Below are 18317 nucleotides of genomic sequence, written 5' to 3' on the forward strand. Positions count from 1 at the left end.
ACCTTGTCAAGTTGTACAGAAGCCAAGTTGCTAGTTTGATCTACATCGCAGCATGGACACGACCGGAAATAAGCTACGCCGTATCACAACTGTTAACGGCAGTACACAGAGTTTATGCTTACCTCAAAGGCACAAAAAACTTACTGATCAAGATAGCGCTGGACACAACAAGATGCACTTGATCGCCTATTGTGACAGTTCAGACGCAGACTGCAAGATTACGAGCAGATCTACCGGCGGATATGTCATTTTCCTCAACGGAGTACCAGTATCATGGAAATCTGCAAGGCACAATATCGTTTCGTTATCCACCATGGAGAGCGAATACGTACAATGCACCTTGACAGCAATCGAGATTCTGTACTTACGTGCAACACTCGAATTCATGGGATACAAGCAGAAGACAACCATATGCTATCAAGACAATGCTGCTTGCATCAAGTTGAGCGAGAATCCTGTGCACAAAAGTCGATCCAAACATATCAAACGACGCTGGCACTTTATCAGAGAATGCGTCGCAAGGAAAGAAATTACCCTGGAACCCATCAATACGAATGAACAGATAGCGGATATCTTCACGAAACCGTTACCTGTGGATCAATTCCTTTATTTAAGAGACCAACTCTTAAATATCCCTGAAAGCGAACGCTATCAGCGAAAGAACAAAAGATGATATTCACAAAGAAACCTATCTTTCTTAGGTAACTTTGATGAAAATAAATCACAATGAAAACACAAATTTACCTCACTTTTGAGAATGATGTAACTATGCTTTGGGAACAAGCTACACTCTCAAATCAAAGCGGAATGATGATAGTTTCTGAAACAACTGCACCACGAACACTGTTTGGCATTCCTGAAAGTTAACTTTCAGCGAATAGTTATACTTTCAGCGAATAGTTATACTTCAAATATGTTACTTTCAGCGAATAGTTATACTTCAAATATGTTTCACGCACTTCTTATCACACGTACCCGAAACGTAATGATGAGAAACGATGAGACATGTGTGGAAACCTCGTGATCTGTTCACTTGGAGAGCTTTGAAGGCTAGTATGAGCAAAGATCTCGAACTTCTTGGTACCTGTTTCCTGCCATTTCACGTATCGTTGGGTCCGCGAGCGATCCTCGTACTCACTATCTCAATTTTTTAGTTGACAGCAAAATTTACTATGATGTGTTGCCATACGGTTGTGTGGTCATTTGTATGGTAAATATGGTAACATGTATCTGTAAGGTGACGAATCTGATGTGTACCAGGACCAAGGGTATCATAGTAAATTTTGCTGTCAACTAAAAAATTGAGATAGTCAGTACGAGGATCGCTCCCGGACCCACCGGTACGAAAAATGGCAGAGATACAGGTACCAAGGGGTCCTGGTACAGATTCGTAACCTTACAATTATGGGTAGGAGGTTTCTTCCGGATCATATTATTATGTATCCGATTTTCGGGTTGTACCAGAATTTATGAAAGTTTATAGTTCGCAATAAATTTCCCATAAAATTGCGCAATGGCTTCAGAAGAGGATGAAAGACGGTGCTGTGAGCGATTCTGAGTAGATGAGAGCATTCTTTTCCTCTTTACATCATAGCTAGCCATATGACAATGGATGTATGATGTACATAATTTTTATGGCGCAATCCCTATATATCTGTTGCTGTCCTTTTAGGGTTATAGGGTTGCGCGCAGTAATAAAATTCATAAAAGTAGTTATTAAGCACGCAACTTGATATAGTTATATAATGTACGGGGTACTTTTCCATGCAAAATCAAGGACCGGTAGTATACAAGTTATCTAACATGACGTTCCTAGGATACGTGCGTCAAAGATTGCGCTGAAATAATTTGTACCAGGAAAAAGTTAAGTAAAGTATTGTTGGTGTATGCGAACAGTTGAACGTAAAACCACCCCACTGACCGAAAATGGATTGCGTCTGGGGACAGAGACAGCGGACAATGCAAGTAGTGTAGCCTCTTTCACGAGGGATGTGTCTACTAACAGAACAGACCGAGATATACATGCGTATGATGCGATGAGGAACAAACGAATCGCTGAGAGCACTCAGAAGGTATATCGTTACAAAATTCTAAAACTCGTCGATATCCTCCGAAAGAAAGCGAAGCGCGCTCAAAGAGCTCAAAGAGCAGGCGAGTCCAACGAGTATGAAATATACTTAAACGCTTAGAATGAGTCTGGACAATTGAATTTACCACTTTCATGGATGGCAGTTAAGGGATTGTTCGGCTATTTGACAAGAAGTACCGGTATGACAAAGAGAAGGAAGAGGAGGCGAGGGCAACATGGCGACATAGACGCCGATGACGACAGTAGCGACGAGAGTGACTCCGATGACGGTGAGCACATGGTAGAGGAAGCATCGAGCTCCACTGCCAACAATGTCAAACATCAGACGTTGTCTGTTGGCGCATTACAAGGATAAAAGAGCGCATTGAAGGACTTTTATTTCGAGCACAATCAGGAATTTCACAGCGATAGGGGTAAAAGGAAATGACTGGGATGACTTTAGACCAGAACTTGGATAAAATCATCCAAGCATATGCGAAACATGTCACTGAGAAAAAAGTCAATGGAGAGATGCGTATAAAAGAAGGCAAGAATTTGTTGACGGTGCAAGGATACTTGGAAGTATGCAAAAAGGGAAGAAATCAACATGCTGCGAGAAGAGTTGAAGGTTGGAATAACGAAGATACCTGAAGCTGTGACAGAAACAATCCTAAAGAAAATCGAAATCAATGGTGTTGTACCTGTACAGAGAGATGATATAAAGGAATTGGAGCAACGACTGAACGAGTCTATTCAAGAATTGTCTCGACGCATTGAACAAATGTTCCAGTACAGGCGAAGTACGGGTGGATGTGACAGATCGGCAGGCATGACCTCGGAGTCGTCAGGTGGCGGCGGCAGTGGGCATGACATGACCTGGGGTGTTGGCACGGACTCATCAGTACAAGGGGCCCGGGGATTTGTTCAAGTGGGACACAGGTGAAATCTGTATGGCTCCTCAAAATTACGATTTTGTGCAGAAGGTAGACTGTAAGAACCTGTGTCAACGTTGGCACTGTGGGGAACAATTTGTTGAGAATGGAATAGCAAAAAAGATATGCCCTTTGAAGAAGTTGAAACCGGAATTTATCCGCAAGAAAAGGATGCGGCAAAACTTTTGCAAGGCACGGAAAGTTATGGAGAAGCTTGAGCACATGGCAAGAGATAAAGGCGGACTAGAGGGACAGGAGAAAGTCACTGTAGAGAATTACCAAAATTGTTTTGACACAGCATACAAAAAGCCGCGAAGTTATAGAAAAAATTTATGGGGATGATTCATGGAAGAAGGAAAACGAGAAGAAGAAGTATGAAAGCTTGTCGTACATTACAGTTTACAAGTATATACGGCGGCCACCTGCAGAGGCAAACGACATTGACAGCAGGTGAGATGAATGAGATGAATGTTATACTGGTCAAACTGATGAAATGCTCATGATCAGTGATCGTATCCACGATGAACGAAGTGGAGAAGCTTTGCGAAGGACACATGAGGAAAGAATGAATGAAGAACAGGTGAACCGGGGGCCACTGGAAGGGGTCATCGCAACTTCGAATCCTTCGCAATCAAGTACGTTAGCCTAGAAACGCCTAGTAACATCATTACAACTGGACATGAAAATGTGCATCAAGAAGCAACATTTAATGTTGCTTCTTGACGTCTCCCACATGGTGCGGTGTAAAGATCAGTTATGCTTGAAACAGAATATAACTGACTCAATCGACGAAATATTCTTTTGGGAAGAACAGCAGAGCTTTGACCCAGGATAACTACAGGGAAGAGTTCTTACCTGCCAGTGTGCGAGTAGCAAATTCAGTGTGCGAGTAGCAAATTCAGGCAAATTCAGGCTGCTTTGTACTTGGCACTTCGATGTTTCTACTCGATCTCTTTGTTGGAACTGCTTCGCTGGGTAGATGAAAGATACAGGCTACTCTCTGACTCAAGGGATGCTTGTCTCCTGGCAAAGGACTTAGCCATTTTCCACGAAGCTTTTGTTTTAAAATAGTTTTAGATTGAAGGATTGGTACAAATGTGTACCAGAATATTGAGTGAAGATGGTGGGGTCACGTACAAAGTTGGGGTTCATGTGTGGTGATAAATAATGTCAGCAGGCGAGTACCCCACCCCGTCTGCCCCCATTAGTTGTTAACATTTGTCCTTACCGTTTGTCACTACTAGCTTGCCATTTGTCACTACTAGCTTGCCATTTGTCACTACTAGCCGTTGAAAAACAACTTCTGTACCTTCTCTTGAGATCTTGAGAAGACTAATTCTTTTTAGTAGCAAAAACAATTATTGTAGTAGCAAAAACAATTACTGTCAACCTTTCAACTTCTGTACCTTCTCTTGAGATCTTGAGAAGACTAATTCTTTTTAGTAGCAAAAACAATTATTGTAGTAGCAAAAACAATTACAATTACGGCAAAAACAATTACTGTTAACCTTTTCAACTTCTGTACCTTCTCTGCAATGTTTGAGAAGACTAATTCTTTTTAGTAGCAAAAACAATTTTACTATTTTTGGAGCTACTGCTAGCCGTTAAACACAACTTATGTACCGTCAACTTCTGTACCGGTAGCCACACCCCACGAACAGTGGTAATACCCCACACATGTCAAAACTTTTGTGGAAAGGGGGTGGGTACATCTCACACGTGAACCCTCAAAATACCTGGGTAGACTTGCGAGGGGTTGCGGTTGTCTCTGCTCGCATCCGTGCCACGGGGATGTCGCAGGTGAGGATGCTGTGTGCTTGTGAGAAGAATGCATCTGACATATCTTAATGTTCATGCAGATGTCGGTGTGGCTGTTTCTAGCGTGTTGTTGTTCGGTAGCTGTACATGCCGATCGACAATCATTCACGGTTGGGTCAACCACCACGGTTGGAACCATCGCCGAGATGGCTCAGCTGCACTTCGACTACGGCGTGAAGGATCTCAAGGCGACCAACTTCAAGATCTACTGGGGTCAGCTTGGAAACACCCTGACCAAGACCAAGCAGACCAGCATTCTGTCTCCTGGGCATGTGGTCGAGGTTTACATGCCCGGCTTCACCGGAGGGTCGAACTTCTTCGGTGCATCTCGTGGAAGCACTCCGAGCACTGAGAGCACGATCAGCTGGATGTCGCAGCAGAACAGCATTGTGATCTCTCAGTCTGTACAAGAGCCCTGGCAACAAGCCATCTCGAGCGACCTGTCACTGTCTGTGAGTGGCCCAGGAGCAGTTGGATGCATGGGAATCGTAGGCGATGTGTCATCCAACGAAGTGGGCATGTATCTCAACTATGACACATCATCCAAGCAGAACGGTCTGGGTCCTCTGCCGCCTCTCGGAGGCATCAACGAGGAGTGGCATCAGATGGCCTTCGTGTCTGTCTACGAGAAGCCCGCAACCACATCGTCTGACTGCAGTGGAGTGAGTCTTTCCGCCTTCGCCAGTACCACCTGCAGCACAGCAAACCTCGTGTACCAAGTACCGTTTGACAAGTACAAGTCACAACGCTTCGGCTCAGACAGGCCAAGACTTCCGGTGAGGAAGGAGGCTGGAGCTATCGGAGTGACCAAGAACCCCACGTTTGTGTATGCTGCTGCTGCAGGGAACACAGACGGTATCAACCAAGCCGTGTGCATCACTGTGACGATTGTGCCATCCATGACCATCTACTCTTCCCCTACTGCATCAACGCCTACAACCTTTACTATATCCGGGTTGACAGGGTCTGGAACACCCGATCAAGTCACGTCATTGTATCAAAACAAATGTCAATGTGAAGGCAATCAAGAGGGGCTGTTTCCAACGAGATTCCAATCCATCAGTTACGGTAATCAACTTGGCAAAGGAGACTTTGTTCAAGCAGCGGGAAGCTTGACTTTCCAACTTCTTCCTGGCATGTACATTCAAGCAGGCGAGGTTGTCATCTTCTCGTTTCAGCTGAAGACGCCAGGCACTGTTTCAGCGGCATCGAAGTCCATTTCGATCTCGATGTCGGGCAAGTATTGTCAGATCTCCGATTTCTGTACAGGAGCAACTGGACAGTCCATTACACTTGGTCCTGTTACGTTCAACCCATCAACTAAGATTCTCCAAGCAGTCGGGAACAAGATTCGGGCAACTATGTTCCAGAGCTCCTCAGATACTGGCTCTTTATCAAACATGTTTGTGACTTTGGTCCCGAACTTCGACATCCAGACATCTTCCATCCTCACCTTCACTGGTCTGTGTGGGACCCAGGAGTTTGGAACTAAGGTAAACATGGTGGGTAACAGGTTTGCTGGGGGCAATCCTTTGACTAGCAAGTGCTCAACCTCTTCGTTTCCTACCGAGACTGACATTGGAGATCCAAGTCTCGGATACACTGGTCCAACGATGGACTGGAGCCAGTCGTCTGGAACATTGAAGTTGACCTTGACAAAGGCTCTGGCAGCAGAAGGTACCTATGCCTTCGCATGGAGCTGGAGGGTATCAGACAAGGAGAACTCCGCCTGTACCATGACAGTGTCATTGACTACTGGCCCGAACCTGGTTCAGAATGAGGCTGTCACGAACCTCGGAGGATCAGTGGGGCTGGTGGAGAAGCCATCTTTCATCAAGTACAGGATCGGACAAGTTACAACTCGACCTGACGTCACCAACTACATCTGTGTAACCTTGAAGACCAACTTCAACCTTCAGACGTATCTGAATGCTGGCCAGTACAATGAGGCATCCATTACTTTGTCAGGCTTATCAGGAAGCCAAGCTCAGGAAAACTCCAACCCTGACATTGACCACTGTCCATCCTTTGATTGGAACGCTCATTCGCTTGTAACTCCATCACAAGCCTCCACTGCGTATTTTACCAGTGCAGTCACAGCCGGATCACCGAACAAAGTTGCAAAATTTGCTGCTGGAGTAGCCAAACTTGTCTTGAATCCGGCTCAGAATCTTCCTGCAAATCACGAGATCAAGTTTGCGATCCCGCTGAAGAACTCCAAGGTTGCCCAGCCATGTCAAACAGTCACTCTGACCTTCAATGCCTTGTATCAGAGTCAAAACAGCCAGGTGTCTTATGCAGCCACACAGACAGTACAGATGGTTGTGTCTCCTGTGAATCGTGCCCTGCAAGATGGAGAGATGGACGGAGATGCCTGTCCCTTGAAGGTCTACGACAAGGGCTTCTTGACCCGGTTGATCACCCAGCAGACGCCTCTGATCCAAGAGAACAACGTACTGACCATTTCTCTCCGCTCGAATGTTGATCTTGGTTTGAATGGGTACGGTGCAACCATCACCATTGCAGGCTTGACGGGAACAGACACCACGCAGACATCTCTGACTGCACTATCACCGGCGTCAACAGACTACTACTCTCCGATCATTCAGAAGACTGAGTGGTCTCAGTCGAACGGTCAGATGATCATTCACCTTCCTTCATCTTCCACTTGTCAGATGCCCATCAAGGGAACAACGACCAACTGTATGATGGCTGGCTGGACTTATGTGCTTCAATATGCCTTTGTGAATAGTCAAACCCAGCAGTCCAACCCCGCTGTATCTATCTCCGCGTCGTTTGCGGACGATGAACAGACCAAATCGCAGACGGCAACTCTTCCGCTGTCAAGTTACAAACATCCATTGTTTTTGACGAGCAACCTGCTCAACAAGTACGAGATCGGCCAGTTGTATCCAGCGCCAGGTGCAGTCAATCCTGTATGTGTCACCCTCAGACCAAACAAGAACATTGTCAAACAGACTAAGTTTACTTTGACTGGACTGCCGATGTTTACCTCCACGTCCACAGTTGACTTCTACGATGAATATGGAATCCATCCTCTATCAAGCACTTCACTGAGGGGCTACTTCACCACAATTTCTGGTAACAACATCGCAGACAAAGCAGACTACGACAATGGTAACGGACAGATTCAGTTTCAATTTGTGACCAAGACATTGATTCTCGGAACGAAGTACAAGTTCTGCTTCCGTATGATCAATCAGAACTCTGCCTACAAGAACGGGGGCTCCTGTCCGTCAGTGTCGTTGATTGTTAGCTCCAGCGACGCTCCGAGTGCAGCGCCTGGTGTACAGACGTACACCATGAAGCAAGATGATGTGAAGAGGGTCTATGGGTATGAGTCAGAGCCGTCAAGCTGCGCTGGCTACATCGTGAATCCTTCGTTTCCGCTTGCGACCATTCGATCTAGCTCCAATGTCACCTCAAACACTGTATGGATGACTGTGGAATTGCAACCCAACTATGCATTGACAACAAGTCAGGCCGTAACAGTCGCTTCACTCACTGGGTTCATCGCCTCGCCTGATACGTTTACCTGCTGGATCAGCAGGAATGGCGAGTATGTCAACGTAGCTGCAAATGATGTGAGTGGAAACATTCATGCAAGCGACTTTGAATCAACATGCACCTTCAAGCAGAACGAGTTCAAGATGACTTACCAGCAATCACCCAATCTGCCTGTCTACAACCCTTACTTCAATGTAAACGCGATGAGATCGAACGGCATCTACGAGATAGTGGTGTTATCAGGCGGGTCAGGCTACACTGAGACCCCTACGGTTGTGATTTGTGGGTCTGAGTTCTACTTGAGCTCCACTTGCACTGCAAACAATGTGATGTATGGAGTGGGACAGGGAGCGACAGCCACTGCAACGATCTCGGGTGGAGCGGTCACTGCGATCACCATCACCGACCCTGGACATGGATACTCTATCACTCCTGTGGTCATCGTCATACCTGCAGCAACCGAGACCGCAACTGTGACTGCAGCTAAGGCGCAGGCTTATCTGTACGACAGGAGCATCTACACCGTTCAGTTTCAGATTCAGAATCCAAGCGCAGAGCAGTCCGCACTCGCGTTGTCGATCCAAGCAACATTCAACTTTCCATCACAGGCTATAGTATCTGGAACACAGACAAACGGATTGCAGATGATAGCATCGTCTTCGGATGTCGTCTTGAACATTGTTCCGCAGGTCCGCTTGTTTGCAGGAGACTCCCTGCTTGTGAACCTTCCAGCATACGAAGTCGAAGAGTCTGGACCTCTGTTTGGAGTTCAGTCCTCGAACCCGGCGTTCACCACCTTCACCTCACAGTTAGAATGGGAGTTGTTTGGCAGCTCCGAAGATAAGGCGAGGGCGTATCTGTCCAAGGGGTATGTTGCTGACGGCAACACGCATCGCTCTGGGGATGCAGACGTGGACGGAGTGTTTGTGTTGTCACCGTCTGATGACGGCTACAAGAAGAACAAGGACCTCTGCTGGAGCCACAAGCAGTGCCCTTGGGGAGCGTCAGACTATGATGTTGGGGATCAGGCATCCTACACGCTGTCGAAGGTTCAGTTTGCAGGACCAAGTCCTCTTGGATACACCCACGAGGCTTGTTACACCGCTTCTGTGTCAGCATCACAATCCGATTACGTCGGCATGCAGATCTCTTGCAGAAACAACGCCTTCTCAGCATCGACAACACCTGGGTCCTCTGTGACCGCAATCAAGGTCAAGTTTGCAGGACTCTATGAAGTGACTGCACAGGCATCTGCTCAGACAGTAACCATCTCTCAATCAGATGCCGGATCTGGAAGCTCTGCCTCAGCTTCAATCTCTTATCAGGTGGCAAGGCTCTCTCTCCATACAGGGGACTTGGCAAACTGCCAGAGCATTACATTCTCTGCCACCGCTGGAACTCAGTTAATTGCAGCGAAGGCTGAAGTTGTTATGTCTATTGTTGCATCTACCACAGACGTTCGCTACAGGATTGACATCACTAATCCCGGGTTGTACACGACCTTTCCAACTGCGACATGTACAGGAGCCAACGCTCCAACTATCAAGCTCGAAATGTCCGTTGCAACAGTCAGTGTCACCAGCCAGGGGAGTGGATACGTCTCTATCCCATCCGTTATCTTGTCGGCCGCCCCTACTGGTGTCACTGTGACGTCTGCACCAGTGTTCGAAGTGATCATGTCTTCGGCAAACCAGAATATTATCACACAAACAATCCTCGATTACAACCCGTACTACTCGCCGACCCCTTGCTTTCTTGTGGGGCAGGAGTTCCCATCGTCTTTCTTGAGCGACTGTAGCATCAACGTGAAGGAGAACGTTGGCCAATACACAGGAATGACCGCCATGATCGGGTCCAAGGAGTACTTGATCAAGCAGGGAGCAGGAGGCGTGTACTGGGTGGTCGACTCGAACGGCAACAAGCCACGGAACGTTGACATAGCCAACAAGCCCTACACCATCTACACCCAGTTGGAGCTGATCGTTGCCAAGAGCGCGAGGGTGGAGCCTGGCGAGTCTGTGTCGATCACCATACCTGGGTACAGGTTCAAGTCTTATCCCAAGGACGTCAATGCTTACATCACTCCATCTACCGACGACGCTTCCAACACGACGAGGTACTACTTTGCAACCACGCTGCCGGTCAAGAGCTCGTACGTGAAGGGATACGGAGTGTCGGGGATGGTCATAACCGGCGGAACGCTCGCAGGAGACTGCAGCATCAAGTACGTGGAGGGTCCTCAGAGCATGGGAGGAAACAAGCCGGAGGTTCGCTTCATCTCCGGTACCACCTCCAAGTTTGAGATCACTTACGCGGGAAGCGGATACACAACCCCGCCGAGGTTCATCGGTCAGTGTGTGACCAGCACGGGGACGACGAGCTACTTCAACGGAGTCTTCTTGTTGTCGGGAAATTCAGGTGTACGACGAGTTGAGGTTGCAGTACAAGGAAACAACTGCCCCTCAGGAACTACTGTAACTATTGAAACTCCCAATCCTTCGGGATCGTATATTGATGGCTTGACGGGATTGACTTACGTGGGGCAGCAGGCTTCAGCCATCGTCTTGCTGAATGGAAACAGCGTGTCTCAAGTAGTCCTACAGAACGCGGGAAGTGGGTACATCTCAGCTCCTTTGGTCACATTTCCTGCCACATGCAACGCACAGGCAAATGCATACATTTCACAGAACTTCTCGTCTACCATTGCGATGCGGTATGAGACAGGAAACTCCTTCTTGTACGAATGGAACAGGGACCAGACTGACACTCTGACGGGACTTTACGCTTCTGAGTTCTCTTCTGTTTCCATGTTTTCCCTTGAAACAGCGGCTAGTGGCTCAGCAGAGATCAAGTCCGGCTACGTTGTGTCGATTGCCGTGACAAATGCTGGGAGCACGTGCAACAATCCGAAAGTTACCGTGGACACTCCGGCAGGAATGTCGAGCACAGCGCAAGCTCAGGCGGAACCAAAAACAATAAACAACGTGTTGCAGTCAATCAACGTGACATACTCGGGGTATGGATACACTTCAGCCCCTTCAGTCACCATCACAGGTTGTGGAAGCGCATCAGCAGAAGCTTTCTTGAGCTACTCGAATGTCGATGTTCTAGTTGGGGGATCAACTTCATATTCCAGCTTCAGAGGGGTGAGCCCCTATCAGGTGACCCAATCTTCTTCAAACTCGTACAAGACTGTCAACCCGGTCACGTCAGCCATGGACTCTCCGGTCTTGGTAGGTTTCAACGAAGCCTGCTCGAATGGGCAGACTGAAGCATACACATGGGAACAGTCTACCTACATGAACTCTCGGGTGACTGGAGTAACCATCACCAGCGCAGGAGCAGGATACACCTTCAAAGGAACCAATGTGACCTTCACTGCATCTCCACTTGGTACCTCCAACATGTACGCGACCGCCAAGGGTGTACCGACATGGTCGTTTCCTCCAAGGACAACTGCGACTGGGGCTGTAATTACCTTGAATACCAACGTCCTGTTGTACAAGGGGGGCACTTTGTCCACAGCAACAGGATGCGACAACGTCGTTTTGTTGTTCTCCTATCCTGAAAGATTAGGAGGAACGCAGCTACAGATCAAGATCACAAGTGTTGCATTCAAGACTTCACAGATCAACCAGCAGGGATCAGGGTATGCTTCAATCCCTTATGTGTACGACATCCTCTTCAGTGACGGAAGGTACTTCCTCAAGGATGGGTACACTGGTGCTACCGGAAACTGCATCCCGCAGTACTTTGCGATTGATATGACTCGGCTGACTAATCTCGCATCGGGCGTTGGGTTGGTCATCGACGGCGTGTACATGACTCAGGGGGGATACGGGTACGACACTGCTCCCACTGTTACATTTGACTGCAAGTCCTGCACCATCACCACACAGGCCGTGGCCACAGCTACTCTTGAGAGCGGATGCTTCAATGGTCAGTGCACTCAGCCATCCTACGCCAACGCCTTCTTCTCGCCTGTCAACAGAAAGAACATTCAAGTCTGCCAGGCGAGCAACCCAGCTTCTAATGACTACCGTACACGAAAGACGCTCCAGATGCGAGTTTCCTCTGGACAGTCAGCAATCCAGTACTCATCGTCCACTGCATACGCGGCGAAGCGAAACAGAGGCTTCATGGCATCTGCAGGATCATTGAACTTCTACATCTCTACGCAGAACCTGCTGTCTGCCACGTGCACACCTCCTCAAGTTGTCGTGGAGCCTCCGACGTCCAGGTCGGGTGTCGCCGCACACGTCGAGCTCGTCGTAGAGAGTGCGAGGGTTGACAGCTACCTCTCTCAGAGTCCATCCTCAGCCGCTGATCTTCCGGCACAGGCCGCACAGTACAAGCTTGCCATCCGAACCGTGAACCCAGGCTCCGGGTACATCACAGCCCCAAGAGTCTCGTTTGTGAGCGTCGGAAGCACTCCCTGCTCGACCACAGGCCTGACTGTTGCAGCAGCGCTTCAAGGCGGAATGTCTGTCTCCACTGTGCGGATTGCTGAATATCCATCCTACATCTGCCCAGCGCAGACTTACTACCTCAATCCTACAACCAAGACCTTGACAACTACTCAGAGTCAGGGTGCTGCGGTGATCACTTGGGATCGCAAGTCCAATGCTCCTTATGTGGTCGACGGGGGCTACGGGTACTCGTTTGGATCTCAGCCTCTTGTTCTCTCATGGGCGTCGTGTGGATCCACCACAGTGGTTATCTTCTTCGAAGACACCAAGTCGATTGACGGTCAAGGACCTTTCCCTTCATTCTGGCCAGGTGACATGTCTGTGGATCAATCTGTCTGGAGAAATCATGCAGGAGAGGTCACGGGTGTCGATCTCCTGTATGAGTCAAGGCACTTCTTTTCAAACCCTACTGTTCCTACCCCGCAGACATTCTTAAACGTCAACATCGCTGCTCGAAGCTTGAAACAAGCCGGTTTGATCTCAGCGAAATCTAATGACCTCAGGGCGACCACCAACATTGAATTGCCAGTGGAGGATGCGTCTCCCTTCAAGGCCAACGACTTGATTTTGATTGACAGTGAGATCTTCAAGGTTGGAACGGTAACTGGAAACACTATCACTGTGACCGAGAGAGCTCTAGGCGGTTCTGCAAGAGAAGCACATTCGCCTGGAGCTAGTGTCGTGTTGTTCTATCCTGGAACCGCACTTGAGAAAGCTTTACCTGCATCTGTTGCAGGCGTGCTTGAGACGGTTTATGTAGCATCAGCAGTTGGGTTTGCAGTGGAGAGCTCGATTGCGATCAATGATGAGTTCATGCTTGTGGCAGGCGTTGATGCAGCGACCAATACGCTGAGTGTGCACAGAGGATACACGCAGGCAGATGGTACAAAGACGCCTGCACATTCCGCTGCTTCACTTGTGGGGCTGTACAACCCGTTGGCTGCAGTTGCTAGAACACAAGCATCCATCACTGCAACGGCAACCACGCTGTCTGTTTTTGTGACCAGGGGCTTTACAGCGAATACATACATCCAGATTGACAACGAGATCATGTTGATTACTACCTTGGGATCCAAATCGTTTACTGTTCTCCGTGCTCAGGCTTATACTCAAGCAGCTTCACATGCTAAAGGGGCAGAGTATAGAGCTGTGAATGTCGAGACCATAACTCTCTTACCAACAGCTCTTAGCACCCAACTTTCAAGCACTGCAACCTCAATGACGGTGAGCTCTTCCGTTGGATTGAAGGTTGGCGAGTACATGGAGTTGCATTCTGACGCATCAAGCATTCGGCTTGTGAACTGCCGTCAAGACGGATGCTGCCGTGTGGAAGTTAAGCACGAAGGATCGTGGGGCACGGTGTGCGACGACAGTTTCACAGACACTAACGCACAAGTAGTTTGCCGGCAATTGGGATGCCCGACGGAAGGAGCAATGCAGGTACAGAGCTTCGGAGGAGGAAGCGGACCAATCTGGATGGACGACGTGTCATGCAGCGGAAGCGAGGCAGCGCTGCCGCTTTGCACCTTTAGAGGCTGGGGCAGCCACAACTGCGGCCACAGCGAAGACGTCGGCGTGTGCTGCCAGGGAGGCTGCACAGCACGTGGAACTGAATTGGTGAATGTCACATCCATCTCCGGCAACACGATCGGTATCAAGAGAGGGTTGTTCGGAACATCTGCAACCGATTGGCCTGTCCACACCGTAGCATCAGTTGCAACCGATGCACTTCAGTTGTCTGCCTCACTCAACAGTGAAAACGCATCAATCCCCACAGATACAACAGCATTGGGTCTGCAAATCGATGACTATCTACTCGTGAACAACGAAATTTTGGGTGTATCCAACTTCACAAAAAGTTCAATTCAAGTGACACGAGGTCAACAAGGTTCTACGACACAAACTCATGACGCAGTTTACGTCCAGAAGGCTTATGGCCCTACAACAGTAAACTCTTCAATCCTGACATTGTCGGCAGACATCACAGACAATGCAACCTCCATTGAGACTGCAGGATACTCAGTTCTGACAGCAGGAACTTACATTCAGATAGAAGACGAAGTCCTCTATGTGAGGAATGCTCCCACGTCCAGTGTTGTGGCTGTTGAGTCCGCGAACATCACCAATCGCTCCTCGCATGCTGCAGATCAAGTGATCTACATTGTCAGCAACCCCACTTACATCAGGTCAAGCATCGATCATGTAACCACAACAATTCCTGTTCAATCAATCACAGGCTTCTCCTCTGGACAGTACGTTAGGGTGGAATCCGAGCTCATGCTGGTCAACAGTGTAATTACTTCTTCTAACTCACTCAATGTGACAAGGGCTTTAATCCCAGAACCACACAATGCAGGAAAAGTCTTGTCTGTATATGATTCGATCTATGTGAACGATCAGCTTCAGATTGTGCCAGGAGACTTTGTGGTAGTTAACAACGAGATTGACTATGTGATTGCATCTTCTTCAAAGCTGCTGACCATTAAGCCAGGACAGTTCGGAAGTGTTCCCAAGATCCCTTCTTCAAGCGATGTTGTAACAGTTGCGTCTAGAACAGGGCTGAAGAATGCTATCCTGTTAGCTGCAATTATGTTCAATGCTACATCGATGATTGTCAACGATGCAACGGGGTTGTTCTTAAATGACGTTGTCGCGATTGGACAGGAAAGAGTGCAGATCAAGTCTCTTTCAAACAACCTTGTGGGTGTCATTCGAGGAGTCCAGGGAACGTTTGCTGCTAATCATGCGGAAGGCACATCGGTGAACTTTATTGAGCAATCAACAACTGTCCTTGCTTCCACTTGGACTCAGACCTCTCGGCGCAGGCTGCTACAGTCTTTGTCAGCAGGCATCAGTGCGGCTGCTACGTCACTTACTGTATCAGGAACGCTGCCGGCCCAAGGAACGAACATTCTTGTTGAACACGAGAATATGTTAGTGCTGACTGTCGATAAAGCGGCTAAAACCATCACCGCATCCAGAGGAAAGCAGGGCACCACAGTAATCGCACACAACGCGAGTGCCGAGATTGTGCTATCGATTGGGGCACAGTTCTTCATCGAGACCATCATCACGGCGACAGGCGTGCTTCAGTCCATCTCAGGCAGCAACTCTGGTTTGTACGCACGTCCGATCATCACCAACCCCGACACAGCTGATGCTACCCCGATGTTGTACCTCGATAGCATTGCAGTAATTAACAGCCCCACAAAACTTCAGAAGGCCCCTGTGCTCTCCCTCAACTACCTCGCGCCTGCCTTGACTGCTTATACCGGGGTGAACCCGGACCTGATCGTTCCTTCCCTGTCATATCCTGTGATCTACAACCCGGCCAAGTACAGCACCGACCCGCTCTACTACCAGGACAGGATGGACGGATACGACTTGATGCGTCCAAACTCGCCTGTTCTTGAGAGCAGCTCCAACCGCATCAACGGAACAAGCCCGGTCTACGTCCTCGACTCTTTTGGACAGATGCTGGGCGATCACGTGGTTGGCAGTGAGAGCATTGCCGTGACCCTGCAGGCTCTGACCTCAGCTATCTCCACAAACCCCGTGTTATCCTCGACTGCTTCGTCGTCTTTGACAACCAAGGCATCGTACAAGGTGACTCAACAGTCTTCTAGCCTGGGCAGCGTGTGGGGCCCTCCTTCCAAGGTCTACTCGCCTTTCTTGGGCTACTCCATCAAGTCAGTGGCGGCATCTGGGGTGCAGTCACCAGCCACGCTCAAAGTTGCCTTGACTTCAGCGACAGCAACGTCCTTGGAACTCTCAGCAGCTGTCGCTTACATCACGGTAAACAGCTTCATCAGAATCGACAACGAGGTCATGAAGGTCACAGCAGTCTCTGGGGTCATTCTCACGGTGGTGCGTGGTCAGCGATACACCTACGCGACAACTCACAATCAAGACGCAGAGGTATACTCGGATTGTGTTGGACGTTTGTACGCCGAGCCAAGCCTCGAGGGAGGGGAGCCTGCCGTCCTGGACTTTGACGGAACCACCATCACCGTGGTCTCAGGAGGAAGCGGATATCTGTCGTCCGCTAAGATCCATGCATGCGGCAGTTCAACAAGGTGCAACTATACTATCGCGACTGAGAACACCTGCTCTTTGACCTTCACTTCCACTCTCGGCTCTGCCGTGAGCGAGATGTATCTCAATGAGACTGTAGCTACTCGGGCGCTTGGAGGACAGCTCACTGGTCTGACATCCTCGAGCAGCAGGTTCGTCTTGCAGAAGACGCAGTCAAGAAAAGTTTCTTTGGTATTGCCAACCTCTACGCCGGGAGGACCTGTCACAACAACTACCACCACACCATCATCAAGCTCTACGAATGTCGGTGCCATCATCGGAGGAGTGGTGGGAGGAGTGGTCGGAGCTGCCTTCCTTGCATTCATGGCATACAAGTTTCTGGCCCCGGCTGCTGTAGCTAAGCCTCCACTTGAGGAGATGGTTCCTGTATACCTCCCACAGACCTATCCCGTTCTCCCTGTCGACTACGCCTCTGCTGCTCCCATGCCCGTCCAGACGCCTCTCTACGGTCAGCAGCCGATGGCGTATGGAATGTAGGTTGAATAGATAGTTCTTTCATGATCTGACCGAGCTCAGTCGTTGCGCTCTGTTCATCTCTTTTCCTGTTTTTTCTTCGTGAGTAAAAATCAAAGATAATTTCGACCTGCTGTACATAAGAAGCGAATCGAAAGCAGTAGGCTAAACACAAGCAAACATCTGTATCACGGTGAAAATAGGCATCACAAATGCAGAATACCACTTGCACTGTCACTTCAACATCAAAGAGAGAGAGGAATCTGTGTCATATTGATGGTTGAATGTTAGTTGGAAGTCAGCTGAAGGCAGAAGGTCACTAAGCCAGTGACAGTGCTTGAGGGTTGATCATGAAGAAGAGCAGAAACGTATGTCAGGTGAAATCTCCAGTTCAATCTAGTGATGAAGCTCAGACGATTCGGTTTGACTGCCCAGAAATTGATGAAATCCATCAAACTGTTTCACTACTCCCACAGAAACGAGAAGATTGGACAACGCACTAATTGAAAGTGTCGTGGAGCCAACCATGATGGATGTCCTTGACCTGACGAGACTGAATATTTCCTCACTCCCGCTGCAACACGGAGATGCCCTGCCGCAGTGCAATACATCCTCTTCAGCCCATACAGCGCTTGAAGCCCTTACCTGCTCCAGTTTATGCGGCGCAGATGTGGCTCAAACCTTAAACTCCCTGTTAACTCTTGCTGGTGCAACTCATTTGGACTTATATAGGATGCGAGAACAAGTCGTAAGATATCGACTGAATATTTTAACAAGCATATCACTGACATATCTCAGCGTTTGTGAGATCACTGATATCTCTCAGCGGGTGAATGAGGAGAAGGAGATAGCAAAGAGCTACCCCTGACCTGTATCTCCTGTTTGAGAAAGCCATCCATATTGACGGCACATGCTGGTGGAGTTCTATGCTCAATAGTACGGGCACTGCCAGAA

At 48.7% G+C, this 18317-nt stretch overlaps 2 protein-coding genes across 2 annotated transcripts; both read left to right on the forward strand.

The window, feature by feature from the left end:
* The first annotated feature begins 3156 nt into the window (after positions 1–3156).
* GUITHDRAFT_154849 (hypothetical protein) lies at positions 3157–4121 on the forward strand. The gene is made up of 2 exons (XM_005824758.1): positions 3157–3267; positions 3299–4121. The coding sequence occupies exons 1-2, from the start codon at positions 3172–3174 to the stop codon at positions 3452–3454; spliced, it is 252 nt and encodes an 83-aa protein (XP_005824815.1). The 5' UTR covers positions 3157–3171; the 3' UTR covers positions 3455–4121.
* Positions 4122–14075: 9954 nt separating this feature from the next.
* Positions 14076–14399, forward strand: GUITHDRAFT_77734 (hypothetical protein; the record flags this gene model as incomplete). The annotated part of the gene is made up of 1 exon (XM_005824759.1): positions 14076–14399. A coding segment is annotated over one exon (324 nt), but the record flags the coding sequence as incomplete, so codon positions are not given.
* Positions 14400–18317: the final 3918 nt, after the last annotated feature.

The sequence above is a fragment of the Guillardia theta genome (genome assembly GCF_000315625.1).
Source record: "Guillardia theta CCMP2712 unplaced genomic scaffold GUITHscaffold_90, whole genome shotgun sequence".
In the NCBI taxonomy this organism is placed as follows: Eukaryota; class Cryptophyceae; order Pyrenomonadales; family Geminigeraceae; genus Guillardia; species Guillardia theta.